At 37.8% G+C, this 18,632-nt stretch overlaps 1 protein-coding gene across 1 annotated transcript in view; it reads right to left on the reverse strand.

Annotated features, from left to right (window-relative positions):
- The window catches only part of ofcc1 (orofacial cleft 1 candidate 1), a 72,685-nt gene that overhangs the window by 28,366 nt on the left and 25,687 nt on the right, over nucleotides 1–18,632 (reverse strand). The window contains exons 7-9 of the mRNA XM_053674691.1: nucleotides 12,523–12,775; nucleotides 8,271–8,434; nucleotides 1,549–1,708 (exon numbers count right to left, since the gene is read on the reverse strand). Of these exons, the coding sequence (XP_053530666.1) occupies nucleotides 1,549–1,708; nucleotides 8,271–8,434; nucleotides 12,523–12,775 (577 nt within the window). The remainder of the gene's footprint in view (nucleotides 1–1,548; nucleotides 1,709–8,270; nucleotides 8,435–12,522; nucleotides 12,776–18,632) is intronic.

Here is an 18,632-nt window from a genome sequence, read left to right on the forward strand (position 1 = left end):
CAAATTAGTTTAATAGGGATATGTGTTTGGAGTTGGGAAAGTCACCCTTTTTTTGCAGGGAGAACTTGCTATAATAATTATGAAATAATGGCCCAGGCCGTCTTATTTAAATGAAAAATCACCTGGCTGGATAATGTTAAAAATGGTGAAATGCAATAACCCTAAATTTTCATCATGCTGGCAAAGGGGTTTAATGTGTTATCATTTTATCAGTTCAATAAGGGGGAATTAGGGGCAATATTAGGAAAGCAGTGATTGCTGTAACTCTGGAACAGAACTGTACAGTGACTGAAGGTTGGGTTGAGCGGAAGAGATGGTGAGAAGTCATTGCCTAAATTAGAATCTTTGCAAATGCATTGCTATGTTCTCCAGACACACAAAACTAGTGAGGTCTTATAGTGCATGCCACCTCCAAGGCCCTGAATGTCAGAGAGTAAAAAGATGGAAGAAATCATGAAAGTAAAAGCAAAACAAAGAGGTTGAACCGACAGCAAAGAGTGTCTATTGTAATGTGCACTGTAAAAAAACAAAAAACAAACAAACAAAAAAAAAAATTGTGAATTGTACAATACTTTACTCAAGGACCCAACCTCAACTTTATGCTCAGTTGTATCCTGCATCAATTGTATGTTTCTTTTTTTGTAAGCATCAGGCAAATGAGTAAATGTACTAGATTATTATGATATTTTATACTATGTACGCTACTTTACTGTAAACATGTTTTACTGTTGTTTACTGTCAATTATCACAAAACACTGTGTGTGTGTGTGTGTGTGTGTGTGTGTGTGTGTGTGTGTGTGTGTGTGTGTGTGTGTGTACGTGTACGTGTGTGTGTGTGTGCGTGTGTGTGATAAAGGGTCTAAATGCAGGTCTTTGTTAACAGAGTCTTTCTTCAGTAAAATATATAGTTAAATGTGGAAAACTGGTTTCCATGGTCTAATCAAACAATTGCTAACTGAGATCCAGTTTGGGTAATTATCTCCACGTAATTAACATGAAACTAAAGACCTCTGAGATGAATTTGTAGCTTTCTGAAATGTAACTAAAGAACTCTAATCATTTAGAATACTGTATCTTAAAACTCCATGCTTGATTTATCGATCATCTCTAATTCCTGAATTCATCTTTTTTTTTTCAATTGTCATTCCTGTTCATGAGCAGTCCTTTGCGATGTTGCAGGAACCTAGCTGCAAAACCATTAGGGCATGTTAAAATGCCATTAAGCTTGGAAAGACTCACTTTAAATACCCAGAATCAGAACTGTGTTTAAAATCATTTACAAGAAAAAGTACATTTTTAAAAATGGCTTTTCTTCTTCATGTAGTCTAGCAGGCATGACATGAGCTATCAGCCAGCAGTTGGGCAATTTAGCAGAGGCAATCTAATGGATTAATATTAAGCCTTTTTTAAATCACACATTAATCCAGCTAAGCTTTTGGGCTTGGGAAAAGCTCTGAGACATTTGGCAGTCTTTTTGACGGTTAAAATAGTTCTTAAACCTTATAATACAACTAGACCAATGCATTAAAGCTACATATCTGCACAAACCTTTCGTCTCTCCCCACTGAAACCTCTCCATTGCTCCGCCTTCTTTACAATGTAACTAAGCTCCTGGTTGGACACTTCAAAATCATCTGGGATAAAAAATGCTCTCTCTTGACTGTGGAGACGAAGATACACATCCAGCATTCTGCCATCATTAAGGAACCTGGAAAAAGAAAAAGAAGAAAGACCACAAGTGACCACCCAAGTGTGTTAATCAAATACAACCATTTAAATGTAATTTGCTCTCATCAAGTTCAAAGAGTAAACATTCAAAATATATATATATATATATATATATATATATATATATATATATATATATATATATATATATATATATATATATATATATATATATATATTTTTTTTTTTTTTTTTAAATAACCTACACTAGCTGTAGAAACAATCATTGGATCTATTGGATATGACACACCTACTGTATATCACATCAGCGTTACAATGGTGCTTCAAAGTGTGTGAATTTTCTATATATGTGCATCATTATGACCTAATCAGATTTTCAAACAAGACCTAAAAGTAGATAAAGAGAACCCAATTAAACAAATGAGACACAAATATTATACTTGATAATTTATTTATTGAAGAAAATGATCCAATATTACATATCTGTGACTGGCAAAAGTATGTGAAACTTTGTTTTCAGTATCTGGTGCGACTCCTTTGTGCAGCAATTACTGCAATTAAACATTTCTGGTAATTGTTGATCTCATCGGTTTGGAGGAATTTTAACCCATTTCTCAGTACAGAACAGCTTCAATTCTGGGATGCTGGTGGGTTTCCTCACATGAACTGCATGCTTCAGGTCCTTCCAGAACATTCCATCAATGATGGAAAGCCATCCATGCCTAGATGCAGCAAAACAGGCCCAGACCATGATACTACCACCAACATGTTTCACAGACCTTTAGCAAAATGCAGACGGGCAGCAATGTTCTTTTTGGAGAGCAGTAGCATTCTCCTTGCAGCCCTGCCATGCACAAAACTGTTGTTTAGTGTTCTCCTGATGGTGGACTCATGAGCATTAACATTAGCCAGTGTGAGAGAGCCCTTTACATGCTTAGATGTTATCCTGGGTTCTTTCATGATTATTACACATCTTTCTCTTGGAGTGATCTTTGTTGGTCGACCACTCCTGGGGAGTGTAACAATGGACATGAATTTCCTCCATTTGTACACAATCTGTCTGACTGTGGATTGGTGGAGTCCAAATTGTTTAGAGATGGTTTTGTAACCTTTTTCAGCCTGATGATCATCAACAACTCTTTTTCTGTGGTCCTCAGAAATCTCCTTTCTACATGTCATGATACACTTTCACAAAAATGTGTTGTGAAGATCAGACTTTGATCTCCCTGTTCTTTAAATAAAACAGGGTGCTCAGTCACACCTGAATGTCATTTCATTGATTGGAAACACCTACCTCTAATTTACCCTTCAAATTAACTGCTAATCCTAGAGGTTCACATACTCAAAGATATGTAATACTGGATATTAATATTAATTAATTGGGTTCTCTTTGTCTACTATTGGGACTTTTGTGAAAATCTGATGATCATAGATGATGTTCAAATCTCCCATTGTTTACCACTGTGTAGGCCAAATCTATAATTTATATATTCACATCATACAAAAATATTTTGTTTGACTAACATGGTACTAGACACCTGTTCACACTTTATTTGAAATTCAAACCTTTATTAACACAAAGGTTATTTCTATTGAATATTTCCAGTGGTTAAAAGTTTGGGAAGTCTTTTTTTACTCTTAGGACTGGTGGGTTTGTCATAGTGAGTGCTTAGGGTGTGCCATGTGAAGACTCAAGTTCTGGCCTATAGGCATTTTATTGCATACAAGTAAAAGGGTTTAGCCTAATTCCTATTTTATATAGAAAAGAAAAAATATATAAAATAAAATAAAAGAAAACAAAACAAAACACACAAGATTCACAATTTCATTTGCTAGTTATCAGGCTATCTAGACAGCATATAACATTAAAACTCCTAACAGGTGAAGAGAATAACATTCATTATCTTGTTACCACGGCACCTCTCAAGGGGTGGGATATATTAGAAAGCAAGTGAACAGTCAGTTCTCAAAGATGATGTGCTGGAAGCAGAAAAAAATAGCAAGTGTAAGGATCTGAGCAACTTTCACAAGGGCCAAATTGTGACAGCTAGATGACTAACTCAGAGCATCTCCAAATTTGCAGGTCTTGTGGGGTGTTCCCGGGATGCAGTGGTTTGTACCTACCAAAAGGAAGGACAAGTGAACCAGCGACAGGGTCATGGGCACCATCACTGATGTGTGTGGGGAGCAATGGTTAGCCCGTCTGATCCGAGGCCACAGAACAGCTGCTGTAGCACAAATTGCTAAAAAAAAAAAAATTAATGCTGGCTATGATAGAAAGATGCCAGAACACACAGTGCATTGCAGCTTGACACGAATGGGGCTGCATAGACAAAAACCGGTCAGAGTGCCCATGCTGACCCCTGTCTACCACCAAAGCACCTACAACTGGCACGTGAGCAACAGAACTGGACCATGGAGCAGTGGAAGAAGGTGGCCTGGTCTGATGAATCACGTAACACTCAAAAACAGAAAGGCAAGATTAGACTTTGCTAAAAACAATCTGTTAAAAAAGCCTGACCAGTTCTGATGCAAGATTAACTTGTACCAGAATGATGGGAAAAGAAGAGTATACAAAAGGAAAGGAAGGGCTCATGATCCAAAGCTGGGTATGATTGTTTGTTTGTCCAATTATGTTTAAGCTTGTGAAAATGGAACGACTCTGTTAACAGTGGCTGTAATTCTGTCACTTATCTGAACATAATGGAGGTTAGGACAGAAGCAAATGCAGATAAGAGTTTTGTTAAAGAGAGGCAGGTAGACAAATCCAAAACGTGAGACAATAGTGTAGTCAAAAAACAGGCAATAGTTCAGGCGATCGGCAAACGGGCATAAACGACGCAAAACAGGAAACGAGAATGAGGACGAGAACAAGATCAAAACTATAACACATGAACCGGGAAGCATACGATTGGTATACAGAAAACCCACGTAATACTTCGCAAAGAGTGAATGCATTGAAAGACCTTTCAAACTGTGGTTGTGATTGTGCTGTGAATTGGATGAAGGTGTGTGTGATTAGAATGAAGGTGAGTGTTCTGGGAATTGCGGTCCATGGCGGCTATGTTTGTAGGCCACAGTGCAGGATGGGAAATGTAGACACTGGTTTGCTGTGATATGACAAATGACTAAATCGCTAATGCAATATTTTTCTTAAACCACTTCAGTTAAAGCTGAAAGTCTACACTTCAATCACATCTTGAATACTTAATTTCAAATCCAGTGTGGTGGTGTACAGAGGCAGAATTCCAAATATTGTGTCACTGTCCACATATGGACCATACTATATGGCTTTTTTGCATATAGTAGCACTTTTGTTACATCCATCAAAGTGCCTATATCTAAACACTGATGCAAGCTGGACAAGAATAGCACTGCGAAAAATTGTGGAACATCCATGCATGCAGCCATGCAGAATTTTTGATGCCAGAAATGTATCAGGTGGCTCAAAAGCTCAGTTGAAATGTTGCATCAATTAGCAGTAAATTGGAAATGACTATACCACTCAAAATGACTGGCAATGAAATTCAATTCTAAAAGAAATAGGCTAGACAAAATATGGCTTACCCATGACCCTGTGTAGGGGTCTACAGAAAATGGATGGATGGATGGAAATATGGTTTACAAATGAACTCAACTTGCACTGGACACACCCAGTCTTAAGAAATGATTCTTGGCACAAGTTCTGACACTTTCTGAACCTAATTGAACTGTGTTGTCTCACTGGATAAACAGAAAAAATAACTTGTCTGTTAAGGTGCGTCTAATATCTTCACTCTTTCATACAGTAGCTCAGCCTCAAAGATCTGTTTGCAGGGATATGATGGATGCTTTATCTGATGAGGAGAGCTTGAGTAAAACCGGGAGGATGGAACAGCTATTGATTGGAGTTTTGAGGTGGCAGTGCATCAGACGTCTTCTCTTCTAACAACTTGGCTTCTGTTCAAAACTTTCTGATCTTTGACCCCAACAAAGGGATTTGGTTCAGTTAAAGGGTAATCGGGACTCAAATAAACCTCACGACAGAAAAGACTAACTCATGCAAAAGAAGAGCTCACTGTCTCAATGGGAGAAAACAGAGAGTGATGTCTGTTGGCTATCATATGTAAAACATGACCTCAACACATCTGAATAACTCATATGCACTGAAACAAAGCTAGATTCAGTTCACTGACATGACCAAGCTTTCATGGCATGGAGTGAATATCAGCCTGTTTTAGATGTTTCAGACTAATATCTTTAGCTATGATTCACAGAAAAGGCAACAATCAATGTCATTATCATACCAAAAGAAATGTAAGTAAATGAACCAAACTATTATATTGGCTCAAACTGGATTGGACACAAGACCTATTTCACATACTCATTATTTCAATATTATGTCATAATTTCAGTGCCTGGGATATCCTGGTTTATTCACATACAGTGTTCAGGGATAAATTATGTTTTTGTAAAGGTCATTTTTCCCTACCCTTGCCAACCCTCCTGATTCACCATGTAACATCCTGTTTTTACTTATTTTCCACCCATATTCGATAGTGCTCTATTTTTAGGAGTCAAGTATGATCTTTTTATGCATATCTAACATCTAGCAGAAAGACCCCAGACAATATAGTGTGGCCACAAATTATACAGTAAAATAAATTCAACTGCATTCAGTGTGGGGGAGGCCAATCTATGCCACTCCAACACAGAATAAGTTGTTTTTATATATCCTTACATTGAAGCCATTTCAATGCACAGAATTTAGTTGCCATCAGGATCCCACATTACACTGAATTTAATCATGTACTTAATGGAACATATTCTGTTTTTCCTTTTTACAGGGAGTGATGCAGGGCCTGCATATATGTAATTAAAAAACAGCTATTCTATCTATACATGCAGCCTCGGGGGGTATTACAGAAATAGGTCAAGTGGTGTGTTAGTGTCTCTCTTCAGGCAGCCCATAGGAACATCTTAAACTACAAAGCATGATGGGTCCTGAGCAGGCCTACATTTAGATGCTTTTGTCCCAGCTTTAGGACAACCATGACAGATAGACATGGCACTAAATCATACAATGAACTGTATTGACAGAGCACAGAATCTCTAGTGTTTCGTTAACACCAAGTTAGGATTAGTGCAGTTTTATGCCTTGGACTGGAAAATGAAAGCATTCTCCAATTATATTGTATTTAGACTACTGCACATAGTCAAATATTTACTAGAAACAGTAAACACAAAAGAAAAAAAAATACTGTGTGACTAGCAACCGCATTACAAACTGTGGTCAGGCAACCCAACAACAACAATATCCCTCAGGCACATTCACACCAACTAACCCCAGAGAGCAGGATTTCATTTCATCCTTTCCATTTAATTATTATTATTTTTTTTTTATGTTGGTCCTTTGCTCATCAGTAATCACTTGAGACTATTAAATCAAAGTGCATTATATCAACAGCAGGCTGTCAGATGACGGCACCAGGAGAAAAACTCTCAGTAATGCTGATGTATGATGCTTATCATTTTGTGTTCCATATTATGGGCAGAATAACCCTTAAGAGTCCCATGGCCAAAAATAACCTAAATCTTGGATTGTGGAAGTCTCGACATGTGCCTGGTACCATCCACCAGAAAGGTCAGACAAAAAAAGAGTGTTTGTCCAAGGAATCACATGTTAGCCTAGAGGGGCATCTGGACTGGGATCCCGCTCTCACAGAGTCTGACCACTTCCATTCACTCTTGCAGAAATCTTGACCAATGCCGCCAGCAGAAAGCCGGACCAATTCCATCCAATCTTATAGAAAGTCTGACCGAGCTTGCTTGCAGAAAGTTTGATGGATCCCATCTGCTTCCGCAGAAGAGGAACGCATAGTTAAGAAGACTACCCCAAGTTGACATGTAGAAATTTCAAGTCGAGGGGGCATTTTCTTTGGCTTTTCTTAGTTAGAGCTTGGGAATTACAAGTTGTGACCTCAAGTTGAACGAAAAATAAGTCTAAACACCCATGCTCACTCCCGCGAACAGTCCAGGATAGTCCTGGCATCAGACCAGGTTAAATTTTTCCAGCCTTCAACTGTACAGTTTTGGTGATCTTGTGCCCACTGCAGCCTCAGCTTTCTGTTCTTGGCTGACAGAAGTGAAACCAAACGTGATCTTCTGCTGTTGTAGCTTATCCTCCTCAAGGTTCGACGTGTTCAAGGTTCGACGTGTTCAAGGTTCGCCTCAAGGTTCGACTCTGTACAATTATACAGAGTGGTTATCTGAATTACTGTAGCCTTTCTGTCAGCTCGAAACATCACTCAACAAGATGCTATCTGTTCATTGGATGTTTTTTTCTTTATTGCACCATTCTGAGTAAACTCTAGAGATTGTTGCCCGTGAAAATCGCAGGAGATCAGCAGTTATAGAAATACTATTCTATACTATAGTAGATAGATAGATAGATAGATTGATAGATAGACATAAAATATACAACATATAGACTCCTCTGTATGGAAAAAGATTATAAAAAATTATACTGTTTTACTTAGCTGTTTTTTTACTTACTGTTTTACTTAACCATGTAGTACTGGGACTATATGGTTCAGGCTCACCTGAGGAAGTATATGTAGAGCATGGTGAAGGACACAATGAAGAAGACGGTATACAGGAAAAGGGTGATGAGAATGCCTGCTGTGCCTGACTGCTCCAAACGATGGAAGTGCCAGTAAAGCTTAGCAGCGTCGGCCACAGGCTTTTCTGCACTGTAAGACAGACGCTGGAAATAGTGTTGCACACAAAAACACACCCACAGACACACACCCACAGACACACACACACACACACACACACACATATATATATATATATATATATATATATATATATATGTAGTGGAATGCTTCCACAACACATCTGTTTTAACACTAATTGACCACCCCAAAACTTTGTGCGGTGTTGGAAACTGTATACTTATTTTTAAGGGCAGGGGCTTCATGGCAAGAAAAAATAAAAATACGTAAAGTAAGACAGCAGTTGGTATGCGTGCATGTTCGATTGCTGCTGCACCACTTGGAGCTAATTTAAAAAGTGATATTAATTAGATAAACATTGTGTTACAACAGTGAAAAAGTAGTGCATTTAGCACGTTGGTTTAAAATAAGGTTTACTGTCTTCACATTTAACTACTTTCACACTGATGGCACTGTGGTGGAGACAAAATTAACTGGAAGCCTGCCTTTTATAGCTGTGTATGTCTATGGTAACTGCTGAGGAATTGTGACTATCTAGTCCAAAACTCCTGCAAGTTACAACTATGCACCATCACCACATAAATTACTACTGTTATTAATGGTGTATATAAAATTATCTTTCTTTTTTTGCGCTTACTTTCAGTTGTAAATTCACCACAGAACCTATAGAAAAAGGGAAAAGCTAACAATTGAATAATGATTTTAATGGATTAATGACAATTAATGGTAACTCTTTATTTGAAGGTTACCTACATATGAACTTCATAACACATTCATAACCATTACATTAAACTTTTATAAAACAGTGTTAGATGCTTTATAAAAGGCTTATGTCAAAACTCGTCAGGTGACTTTACGTTTTATGCAATATGTCGCATAGGAGTGGAGAGAAAATGGCTCCAGTTCATAAAATATTCATAAACATTTCATAAATATATTGTTAAGCAGCATTAGACAATTTATTAAAATGTCTTTGTCAAATCTTGTCAGGTGACATTATAGTTGTATGCAATGTGTCAGATTAGGAGTGGAGACAAAAGGCCTCTCATGATTGATAGACAGTTAGATAACATATGAGCACATATGAGCTTTGGGATGTATTAAAATAAGGCTATGTCAACTTACCTTTTTTTGAACTGTTTATTTAATTTCTGTAAGAATACGATGCCTCTGGATGTCCGTCCCATTTATAAAACTTTTATGAATTTAAGAAGCATATATGCCGATGTTATGAACGACTTTGATGCCCTTAAACTAAAGTGATAGGATATTTTCCAATCATTACAATGTCATGAAGCACTATATCTATACAATGTATAGCTTCTGCAACTGCATTCACGTAATAAGCATATATATCAATGTTATGAATGATTTTGATAAGCTAGTATTCATTTAGCTGGCAAACTACTGTAGCTAAGCTTACTTTGCCCATTGCAGTAACTTGCAAAAGCAAGAGAGTTATCTGAACTATCTTTCCTTTCGCTGCATACCAAGAAATAAAAAGGGGAAAAAAAACGACAAAATGTTCTTTCATAAAACAAAAAGCAACGATTACCTTGCAACAAAATATTGGAAATGGTTAAAGGTTATAAATAACTACAACTATTGCCAGTTTCGCATAAAACAATTTTCAATTTATTAATTGCATTAGGTCACCAGTGAAAGTTTTCCAGGTCAGATGTTCAAGCTTTGATAAACAAAATGACTGATTTAAAAATACATTTTTAAGGACAAATAGAAGATTGGTAAAGTGGCTTCAGGACAAAGATCTCTTGAAAGCAGACTAGCCTGTCTAGGTCTACATGTTTAGCCTTACAATACGATGAATAAAGTGGAGGAGGGAGAAATTTCTAATCTTGTTAGAAAATGCCATGTTGCAACCAAATGTCTAGAGGGAGACTGACTCTTGACTGGTATAATTGTGGCCATGTGTGATTTATTTATTTATTTGTTTGTTTGTTTGTTTGTACAGCTATGCCATATTGTAGTATGTGGGGAGATACAGTCTCAGTTCAAATGAATAGACTAAATTTAATGCTTTTTTTTCTATCTTCAAAGACCTTTTCTAAATTATTTTTCAAGCATACAAAACTAAAAACTGATGTAAAAAACTATTACAAATAAAGAATGCATTATCAAAATTATCAAAATCCTTTTAGTTCATGTGACTCACTCATAATGTTGGCATGCATCACTTAAAAATCATATTACATTAGAATAGTGCTTCATGACAGTGTAATACCATTCATAACATTGGTATATATGTTTTGTAAGTGAATGCAGTTGTAAAAGCTATACATTGTATAGGAATAGTGCTTCATGACATTGTAATGATTGGAAAATGCCCTATCGCTTTAGTTTAAGGGCATCAAAATCATTCATAACATCGGCATATATGCTTCTTAAATTCATAAAAATTTTATAAATGGGACAGACCTTCAGAGGCATCATATTCCTACAGAAATTAAGTAAACAGCTCAAAAAAAGGTAAGTTGACATATACTTATTTCAACACATCCCAAAGGTCATATGTGCTCATACTGTATGTTATCTAACTATCTATCAATCATGAGAGGTCTTTCTCCATTCCTAATCTGAGATATTGCATACAAATATAATGTCACCTGACAAGGTTTGACAAAGATATTTCTTTTAATAAATTGTCTAATGCTGCTTAACAAAAGATTTGTGTCATTTTTGTGAATGTTTTATGAACTGGAGCTCTTTTCTCTCCACTCCTATGTGACATATTGCATAAAACCTGTAATGTCACCTGACAAGTTTTGACACAAGTCTTTCATAAAGCCTCTAAGATTTATATATAAAAGCTTAATGTAATGGTTATGAATGTGTTATGAAGTTTATATGTAGGTACCCTTCAAATGAAGTGTTACCCAATTAATAATGTCTACCTATAATAAAATCCTCCTGACCATCTTCAGTTGCTTTAGATTTTCTTCTCAATTTTCTATTTCTTCAGTCACTGTCTCAAAAGGATCATTATAAACACTAATTTTTATTTTACATGCTAGCCTTAACACTGATAAAAGTAAAAGTCTTCATCTGTGAAGGATCAAACTGCCCCAAAATGCAAAGTGAGACAAAGAGTCCAGCTGTATAGTATCTGATACGCCGGTATAAGTGCAACTGAAACAGGTCTTCTGCAGCAGCAACTGTCAGAATTGTATGTATTTTGCTTCCCACTATGGTAAATGGACTGCATTTCTAATGGGAACTCAGAATCTGCTATAGGATAAAGAGATTGCTGAACATATGGTAAATATGGTTGCTTCCATTTTTACTGTGATCAGGGTAAAAAATGTGGTAACTCTCCCACCAATCCCAAAAAGCAACCCCCTTTCTGCCAAAATCGCTCAGTGATTAAATAAAAATTACCTGCTTTGTAGAGTTTGTACTGATGCAGAGATATATATTTAAAATATTGTTAGCTGTGCATCATTTTGTAGAGTGATAAAGTGCTTATTTAACTCTTCTGATGAAGGAGACTTTGGTCAAGAATTTATTAACTGGACATAGGTTTTTTAGGTGTATACCAGAAGCTAGCTTTGTGGGTATATTTCAGTACTGCATCTTGGAAACCTTATGATGTTTCATTCAGGGTTATAAATGATGATGTTTAATACACATTTTTATAAACAATTGGAAATGGTATAAAGTAATTAATAAAAGTGCAGTTCTCTAGTTCTCTTCATGCAGACAATAACAAATGTATTTCAGTTTATCACAGCAGTTTCTGTGTGTTTGCACACATAGACACAGTCGTGGGGGTTAATTATGTAAGCCACACTGAAAATATGAGAGATTATGAAAACATGCCTGCAACAATTTTGCTGTAGAGCAAATGAAGTATATAATTGCAAATAACACTGTGCTATAACTCCTGTATAATCAAACAGCTTCACAGAAGCGTAGAACTTAGTGAATAATCATAAACTTCTAATCAACTACATTTCTCTCTCTCTCTCTGTTTGACAGACTCACACTATAACCCACAAACTAGTTTCACTTTGTATTTCTAAAGTCACTTTGCTACAATAATTTGGAAACTTCTATTTACAGCACCAAAGTGCTCATGTGAGTTTATGTGACTTACCCCAAGGACAGCATCCACAGTGAACACTGCCAGAGGGTCAAGCACTGTCCACACTCCCAGAGCCATGATCAGCTTTGACAGGAAGGAAGGAGTTGAGCCAAACACTAGCTGACAGAGCCATCTGATCAGAAGCAGCAGAAACATAGCTGCATTCAAGGTCAAGGGCCCCAACAACACCAGCAGCAGCTCCTCCAGGGTGCACAGGAGAGAGCTCTGATATACCAAATCCACTGTGTGGGCATGGAAGCGAAACCTAGACAGGGGGAGTGAGAAACAGAGAGGGAGAGAAAGGGGAAAAGAGGGTGATTCTTATATTCCTGTGGGCTCTGATACACTAGATAGAGAGAAAATGAAGATAGTGACTGCTGCTTAAACTGATTTTTTGTTAGACATATGCTTTTACATGATGCTTTGCCATCACAGTTCTTTAAATTTGTAATTTATATATAGTGCAAATACTGAAATAAGCTGTAAATCAGAATGGTGAACACTGTGAAAACATGATGGTGGGGGATGCAGGATCAGTTCAATGTCCACTTATGATGACTAGTGGACTGCACTGTTTCACTTAGTAGGAGGCCTCATAACTCTCCTAATTTAGCATTTGGAGGACAGTGGTCTCTGTGTCTATTTATTAATTTCCTTTAGCATGTGTGAGTGAGACAGCACCACCCCCCATTACACCTGCATCGGCCCATTGGAGTTCCTCTTGCTGACCAAATAGGGGCATTGAAGCATAATCGAGTCTCACTGGGAGTTTTATCAGAAATAAAGACAGGTGAAAAATTAAAGGGAAAAAAACATAAAGTGCCTTACTAAGGTGCTGGGCCACCACAAGCCATTAGAACAGCTTCGGTGTGCTTTAATAATAATAATAATAATAATAATAATAATAATAATAAACTTTATTTTATAAAGCGCCTTTAAAGCAGCTTCTCAAAGCGCTGTACATAAAATCACATTCCACAGAAAAATAAAACAAATAAAAGTTAATAAGAAAAAAAAACAACAACATTAATAATAAAAAATTATTATAAAACAATCTAAAAAGACATCAGCAGTTGAATGCAAGTTTAAAAAAGTGTGTCTTGAGAAGAGCTTTAAAAATGCCAAAAGTCTGGGCTTCCCTGAGTTCAGGAGGAATAGAGTTCCAAAGTGAAAGAGCATAGACAGAAAAAGCCCTGTCACTCAAAGATTTTAGGTGTGTTTGTGGAACAGTTAACAGATTACACTGTGAGGAGCGCAGTCTGCGATTTGGGGTGTAAGGGATTAATAAACCAGATAAGTATTGCGGAGCCAATCCATGTAATGCCTTGTTTGTCAACATCATTATCTTGAAATCGACACAGAACCTGACCGGGAGTCAGTGTAAGGACTTCGAAACAGGAGTAATATGGTCACATTTCCTGGTTCCCGTCAGGATCCGGGCGGTAGAGTTCTGAACATATTGCAGTTTGTTAATTGCAGTTTTAGAAACTCCGGCTAAGACGGCATTACAGTAATCCAGCCGTGTGACAACAAATGAATTAATCAGTTTTTCAGCGACAGATAAGTTTAGCATTGGGCGTAGTCTGGCTATATATCTGAGGTGAAAAAAGGATGCCTTCACAGTGCCCTGAACAAAAAAATCAAAAGTGAGGCTGGTGTCAAAAATTACACCAAGGTTCCTCATCTTACTTTGGGTCTCTAAAACAGAGCCATCAACAAACAGAGACAATGGAGTCGCTTTGCGAATTTGATGACGGGAACCTATAAGCATAACCGCAGTCTTCCCGCTGTTCAGGCACAGAAAGTTATTGTTCATCCATATTTTTATCTCAGAAATACAGTCAGAAAGATAACAAGCATCAATGTTTTCACCAGATTTAGAGTGAATGTAGATTTGGGTATCATCAGCATAAAAGTGATAATGGAGGCCAAGTGATCGTAGCAGATGCCCAAGTGGAGATAGATAAATATTGAAGAGCAGAGGGCCTAGAACTGAACCCTGAGGAACACCAGTGAGCGCCGAGCAAGTGTCAGACCTAAAGCCACACATAGAAATAAACTGGGAACGGTCAGTAAAATAGGATTTAAACCAGTTTAAAACTGTCCCGGACACACCAAAACACTTTCAAGACGGGTAAGTAAAAGACCATGATCCACAGTATCGAAGGCGGCTCTAAGGTCAAGAAGAATAAGAAGAGAGGTAGCTCCAGAATCAGAGGCCATCAACAAGTCATTGGTAACTTTGACCAACGCTGTTTCAGTGCTGTGAAATTTACGAAAACCTGACTGAAGAGGTTCAAAGAGGTTATTGGTTGTAAGATGATTGCAGAGTTGAGAGGCAACAACATGCTCAAGTATTTTTGCCAAAAACGGAAGATTTGAGATTGGACGAAAATTGTTAAAATCATCCACAGAAATATTTTCTATCTTTGGTACAGGTGTAACAGCAGCAGTCTTTAGTACTGCTGGAACGAGCCCAGTCTCCAGTGATTCATTTATAATGCTGAGGATAGTAGGGCACAACACAGCGAAGCACGATTTGAATTGGATCCAGTAAGCAAGTGGTAAATTTCATACTGGATACCTCCCTTGTGAGAGCCTCAGAATTAAGCAGTGAGAAATGAGTGAAGGAAGCACCAGTGAACCCAGATGGACGAAGGAGTGAAGTGGCACAGTCAGGGTTAACAGAAATTTCTTTGCGAACATTGACAATCTTAGAATTAAAAAACTGTAGAAAAGAATCACAGAGCTGCTGAAAAACAGGCAAAGTGGTAACAGCATTAACTTGAAGCAATCTGTTTATGGTTTGGAACAAGTGTCTGGGATTATTTTGATTGTTTACAATAGTGTGAGAGAAGTAAGAGGATCTTGCAGTCTCCATTAGTGCATGATAATCCCCCAGAAGATCCTTCCACGCTTGATAGTAGACATTCAGTCCAGTAAGGCACCATTTTCGCTCCATTTTCCGACATACAGCCTTTCTAGAGCGCAGATCGTCATTATACCAGGGAGCAGAGCGGGCGAATGTGACCATACGTGACCTTAGAGGAGCAAAAGTGTCAAGATTAACAGCAAGAATGGAATTTAGCTGCAGAACTTTCTCCTCCAGTGATGAGGGATGAAGATCGCTTAGGATGGAAACCACAGAACTGGAGAAATCTGTCTGATCAATAGACTTCCACTTCCGGAAGGTTACTGTTCGGATGGTAGGCTCACTTGAATGATACAGTTCGAGGTTAAAAAAGACAGCTGAATGATCAGACAGTCCAATGTCAATAGATTAAAACTACGATACAAATGAGCCGTTTGCAATCACAAGATCCAGCGTATGACCCTTGTTATGAGTCGGGTCAGTTACAAACTGTGTGAAGTTAAAACAATCAATTAGAGACAGAAATTCCTTAGCCGCTGCAGAGTTACTCCGGTCCACATGAATGTTAAAATCTCCCTCAATTAGAATTCTGTCAAACTTCATACTCAACATCGATAGGAAGTCCGCAAACTCTGACATAAAAGCTACATGTGCCTTTGCCTTAGGTGGTTTATAGACAGTAGCGATGATAGTGGATACAGGAGCGGAAATACTCAAGATCAGGCATTCAAATGATGAAAACTGGGGAACAGACACAAAGCTTGTGTTGAACTTCAAGTTGTAAACCACAATAATGCCTCCGCCTCTGCCAGATAGCCTCGGGAGATCTAAAACTCCAAAGCCCGCTGGAGTGATCTGGTTAAACAGGAGCCCGTCATTTTCTTTATGCCAGGTTTCAGTTAAAAACAACAAGTCCAGCTTTTTATCTGTAAGAAAATACGATAAAAGCAGCGCTTTGTTATTCACAGACCGCGCATAAGCCTGGCTCTGAGACGACAGTGGTTTAATCTCCACGCAGGGAACTGATATTAAATTGCTGTGATCAACACCAGTATGGAGCAGTTTGTTGGTCTTACGTCGACAGATAGGGACATAGATGTTAGGAGAAGATGAGACAGCAAGACTGGGCCTCAAACCCCGATGAATATATCGCTTAGGACGTAGCAGACCAGCATCTCGACAGAGATTGTAAGAGTCTTTGGCTAGGCAATAACAGTTATGTTTTAGATTCAATAGCTGGCGTGTAGTGTACCTTAGAGCCATGGTCGTTGAGAGCACACTCACAAGGCCAGAGCGAGTGAAACTCCGGAGCGCACTGCGAGCACAAAGTCGTACAATCCTCACAAACAATGCACAAATGCAGCCGGACCAAGGCGTTGATTCAGAGGTACACGCTGCAGGTTATTCCAGGTGAAGCACAGAAATAAAAAAACTACAGTCCAAAATATATAAAATGGCACCGTCACATCGCAATCGTTACGGCACTAAACACAATGTATGTTAAAAAAAACTCGCAGCTATTTAAAAAATAAATAAATATGGCTTAAAATAATAAACCAAAACAAACCAAAACAAACAGTAACAGGAGCGGCACAAAAACACGCCAGCGTACCCTGACACCGGAACCGGCTTTGGCACAGATACAATAAATCTCTGGAACTGTACTGGATGGAAGATGGAAGCACTGTTCTTCTTAATTGTAATACCATACAAGTATTTCAGTAATGACTGTAGTCGTGTCTAATACGCTTGTCCAAATCTGTGAAGGTCATAGCATATGATTTAAATCTTTTTCATTCTCATCAAACCATTCAGTGACTCCTGTGGATGGGGGTGTGTCATTGATGAAGAGACCACTCCCATCATGATAGAAATGTTTCATCATAGGGTAACGGTGATCAGTCAGAAAAAGTGTGTATTGATTTGCAGTGACCCGTCATTCCAAGGGGACACGTAGCTCCAACCCTTTACAGGAAAATATCTGCTACACCATAACAGAGACATTTTTTAAATTTTCTTCTTTAATCTGTCACCTGTCCATACAGCCCCATTAAGATGGCCAAATTACTACACAAACATTATACTATATACAAAGGAGTAATACCATTTCTACATATATGTGTCTATTGTTCTTATTCACCCTGCAATGCTGTTGAATGCTTAATTCTGATTGGTAAGAAGATGTTAATTAATCTTTTAAAACAGCACATCTCTGACAGCAGTACTGGCTGTAATTCAAATCAGAGGTTTCATTTAAATCACTGATTCTACTGTATTATTTTTTCTACATTATCAACATTTTTCGCTTTTGTATTAACACAGGGACTTCTATGGCAGATGCTACATAAATAGATTTATTTTTAAAAAATCATTGTTAGGTGATGTTTTCTGTGAGGAGACATTTTGTGAGGAGTTTCTGGTGAAAAAAGAAGACTGGTGTGGGAACAACTGTTTATAGCTGCTATAACATAAGTGAACGTGTAAGCAGGTATAAAACAATATCCAAGCGATAGGATTATGGGTATGACAAACATAGACTCACAGACAATACCAAAGAGCTGAAGAACAAACAACTGAAAGGAAAAGGAAGGACTTCTATTGTTTGGACTGCTCCATATACACAGTATGTGACAGTAGTAGAAGAGGGGAAGGAGCGTGCCTGATATATGCAAAGGGAGGAAGTGGAAACCAATAACTCCGGGGTGTGTGTGTGTGTGTGTGTGTGTGTGTGTGTGTGTGTGTGTGTGTGTGTGTCATCAGTTTGATCACTGACCGCCACTGTGATCACTCCAGTCCTGTGGAGAAACATTGAGAGCATAAAAACAGATGGACATGAGGAATTTGTCATCTGCCACTGACCCCTCACTGTTAATTGTTATTTATCCTCCAACACTTTTTTTTTCCTTTCCTCCATCTCTCTGTCCACTAGTCCTTCACAATTCTCTATTCTGTCGAATTTTCCATGTTCTATTAGCCTGCTGATTTGGTTGTAATAAGAATTTGTGGTAAGCATATTCACTGCACCTTTCCAAGACAATAAATTGAATCAACACCACATGCACAGCACAACCAGAGCATCTGACTTCAGTTTTTTTTTATGTTTTTTTGGGTTTTTTTATTTTTTATGACAAATGCCTGTTGACACGATGCATTATAAATTCTTTCCACATAGTGCATACTGAAGGGAGGTCATGAAATAATCTAAAATCGTTGAACTTCCCCCATGTGGGGTCATTAAAATTCCAGAAAA

The sequence above is a fragment of the Ictalurus punctatus genome, chromosome 23 (assembly GCF_001660625.3).
Source record: "Ictalurus punctatus breed USDA103 chromosome 23, Coco_2.0, whole genome shotgun sequence".
NCBI classification, from domain to species: domain Eukaryota; kingdom Metazoa; phylum Chordata; class Actinopteri; order Siluriformes; family Ictaluridae; genus Ictalurus; species Ictalurus punctatus.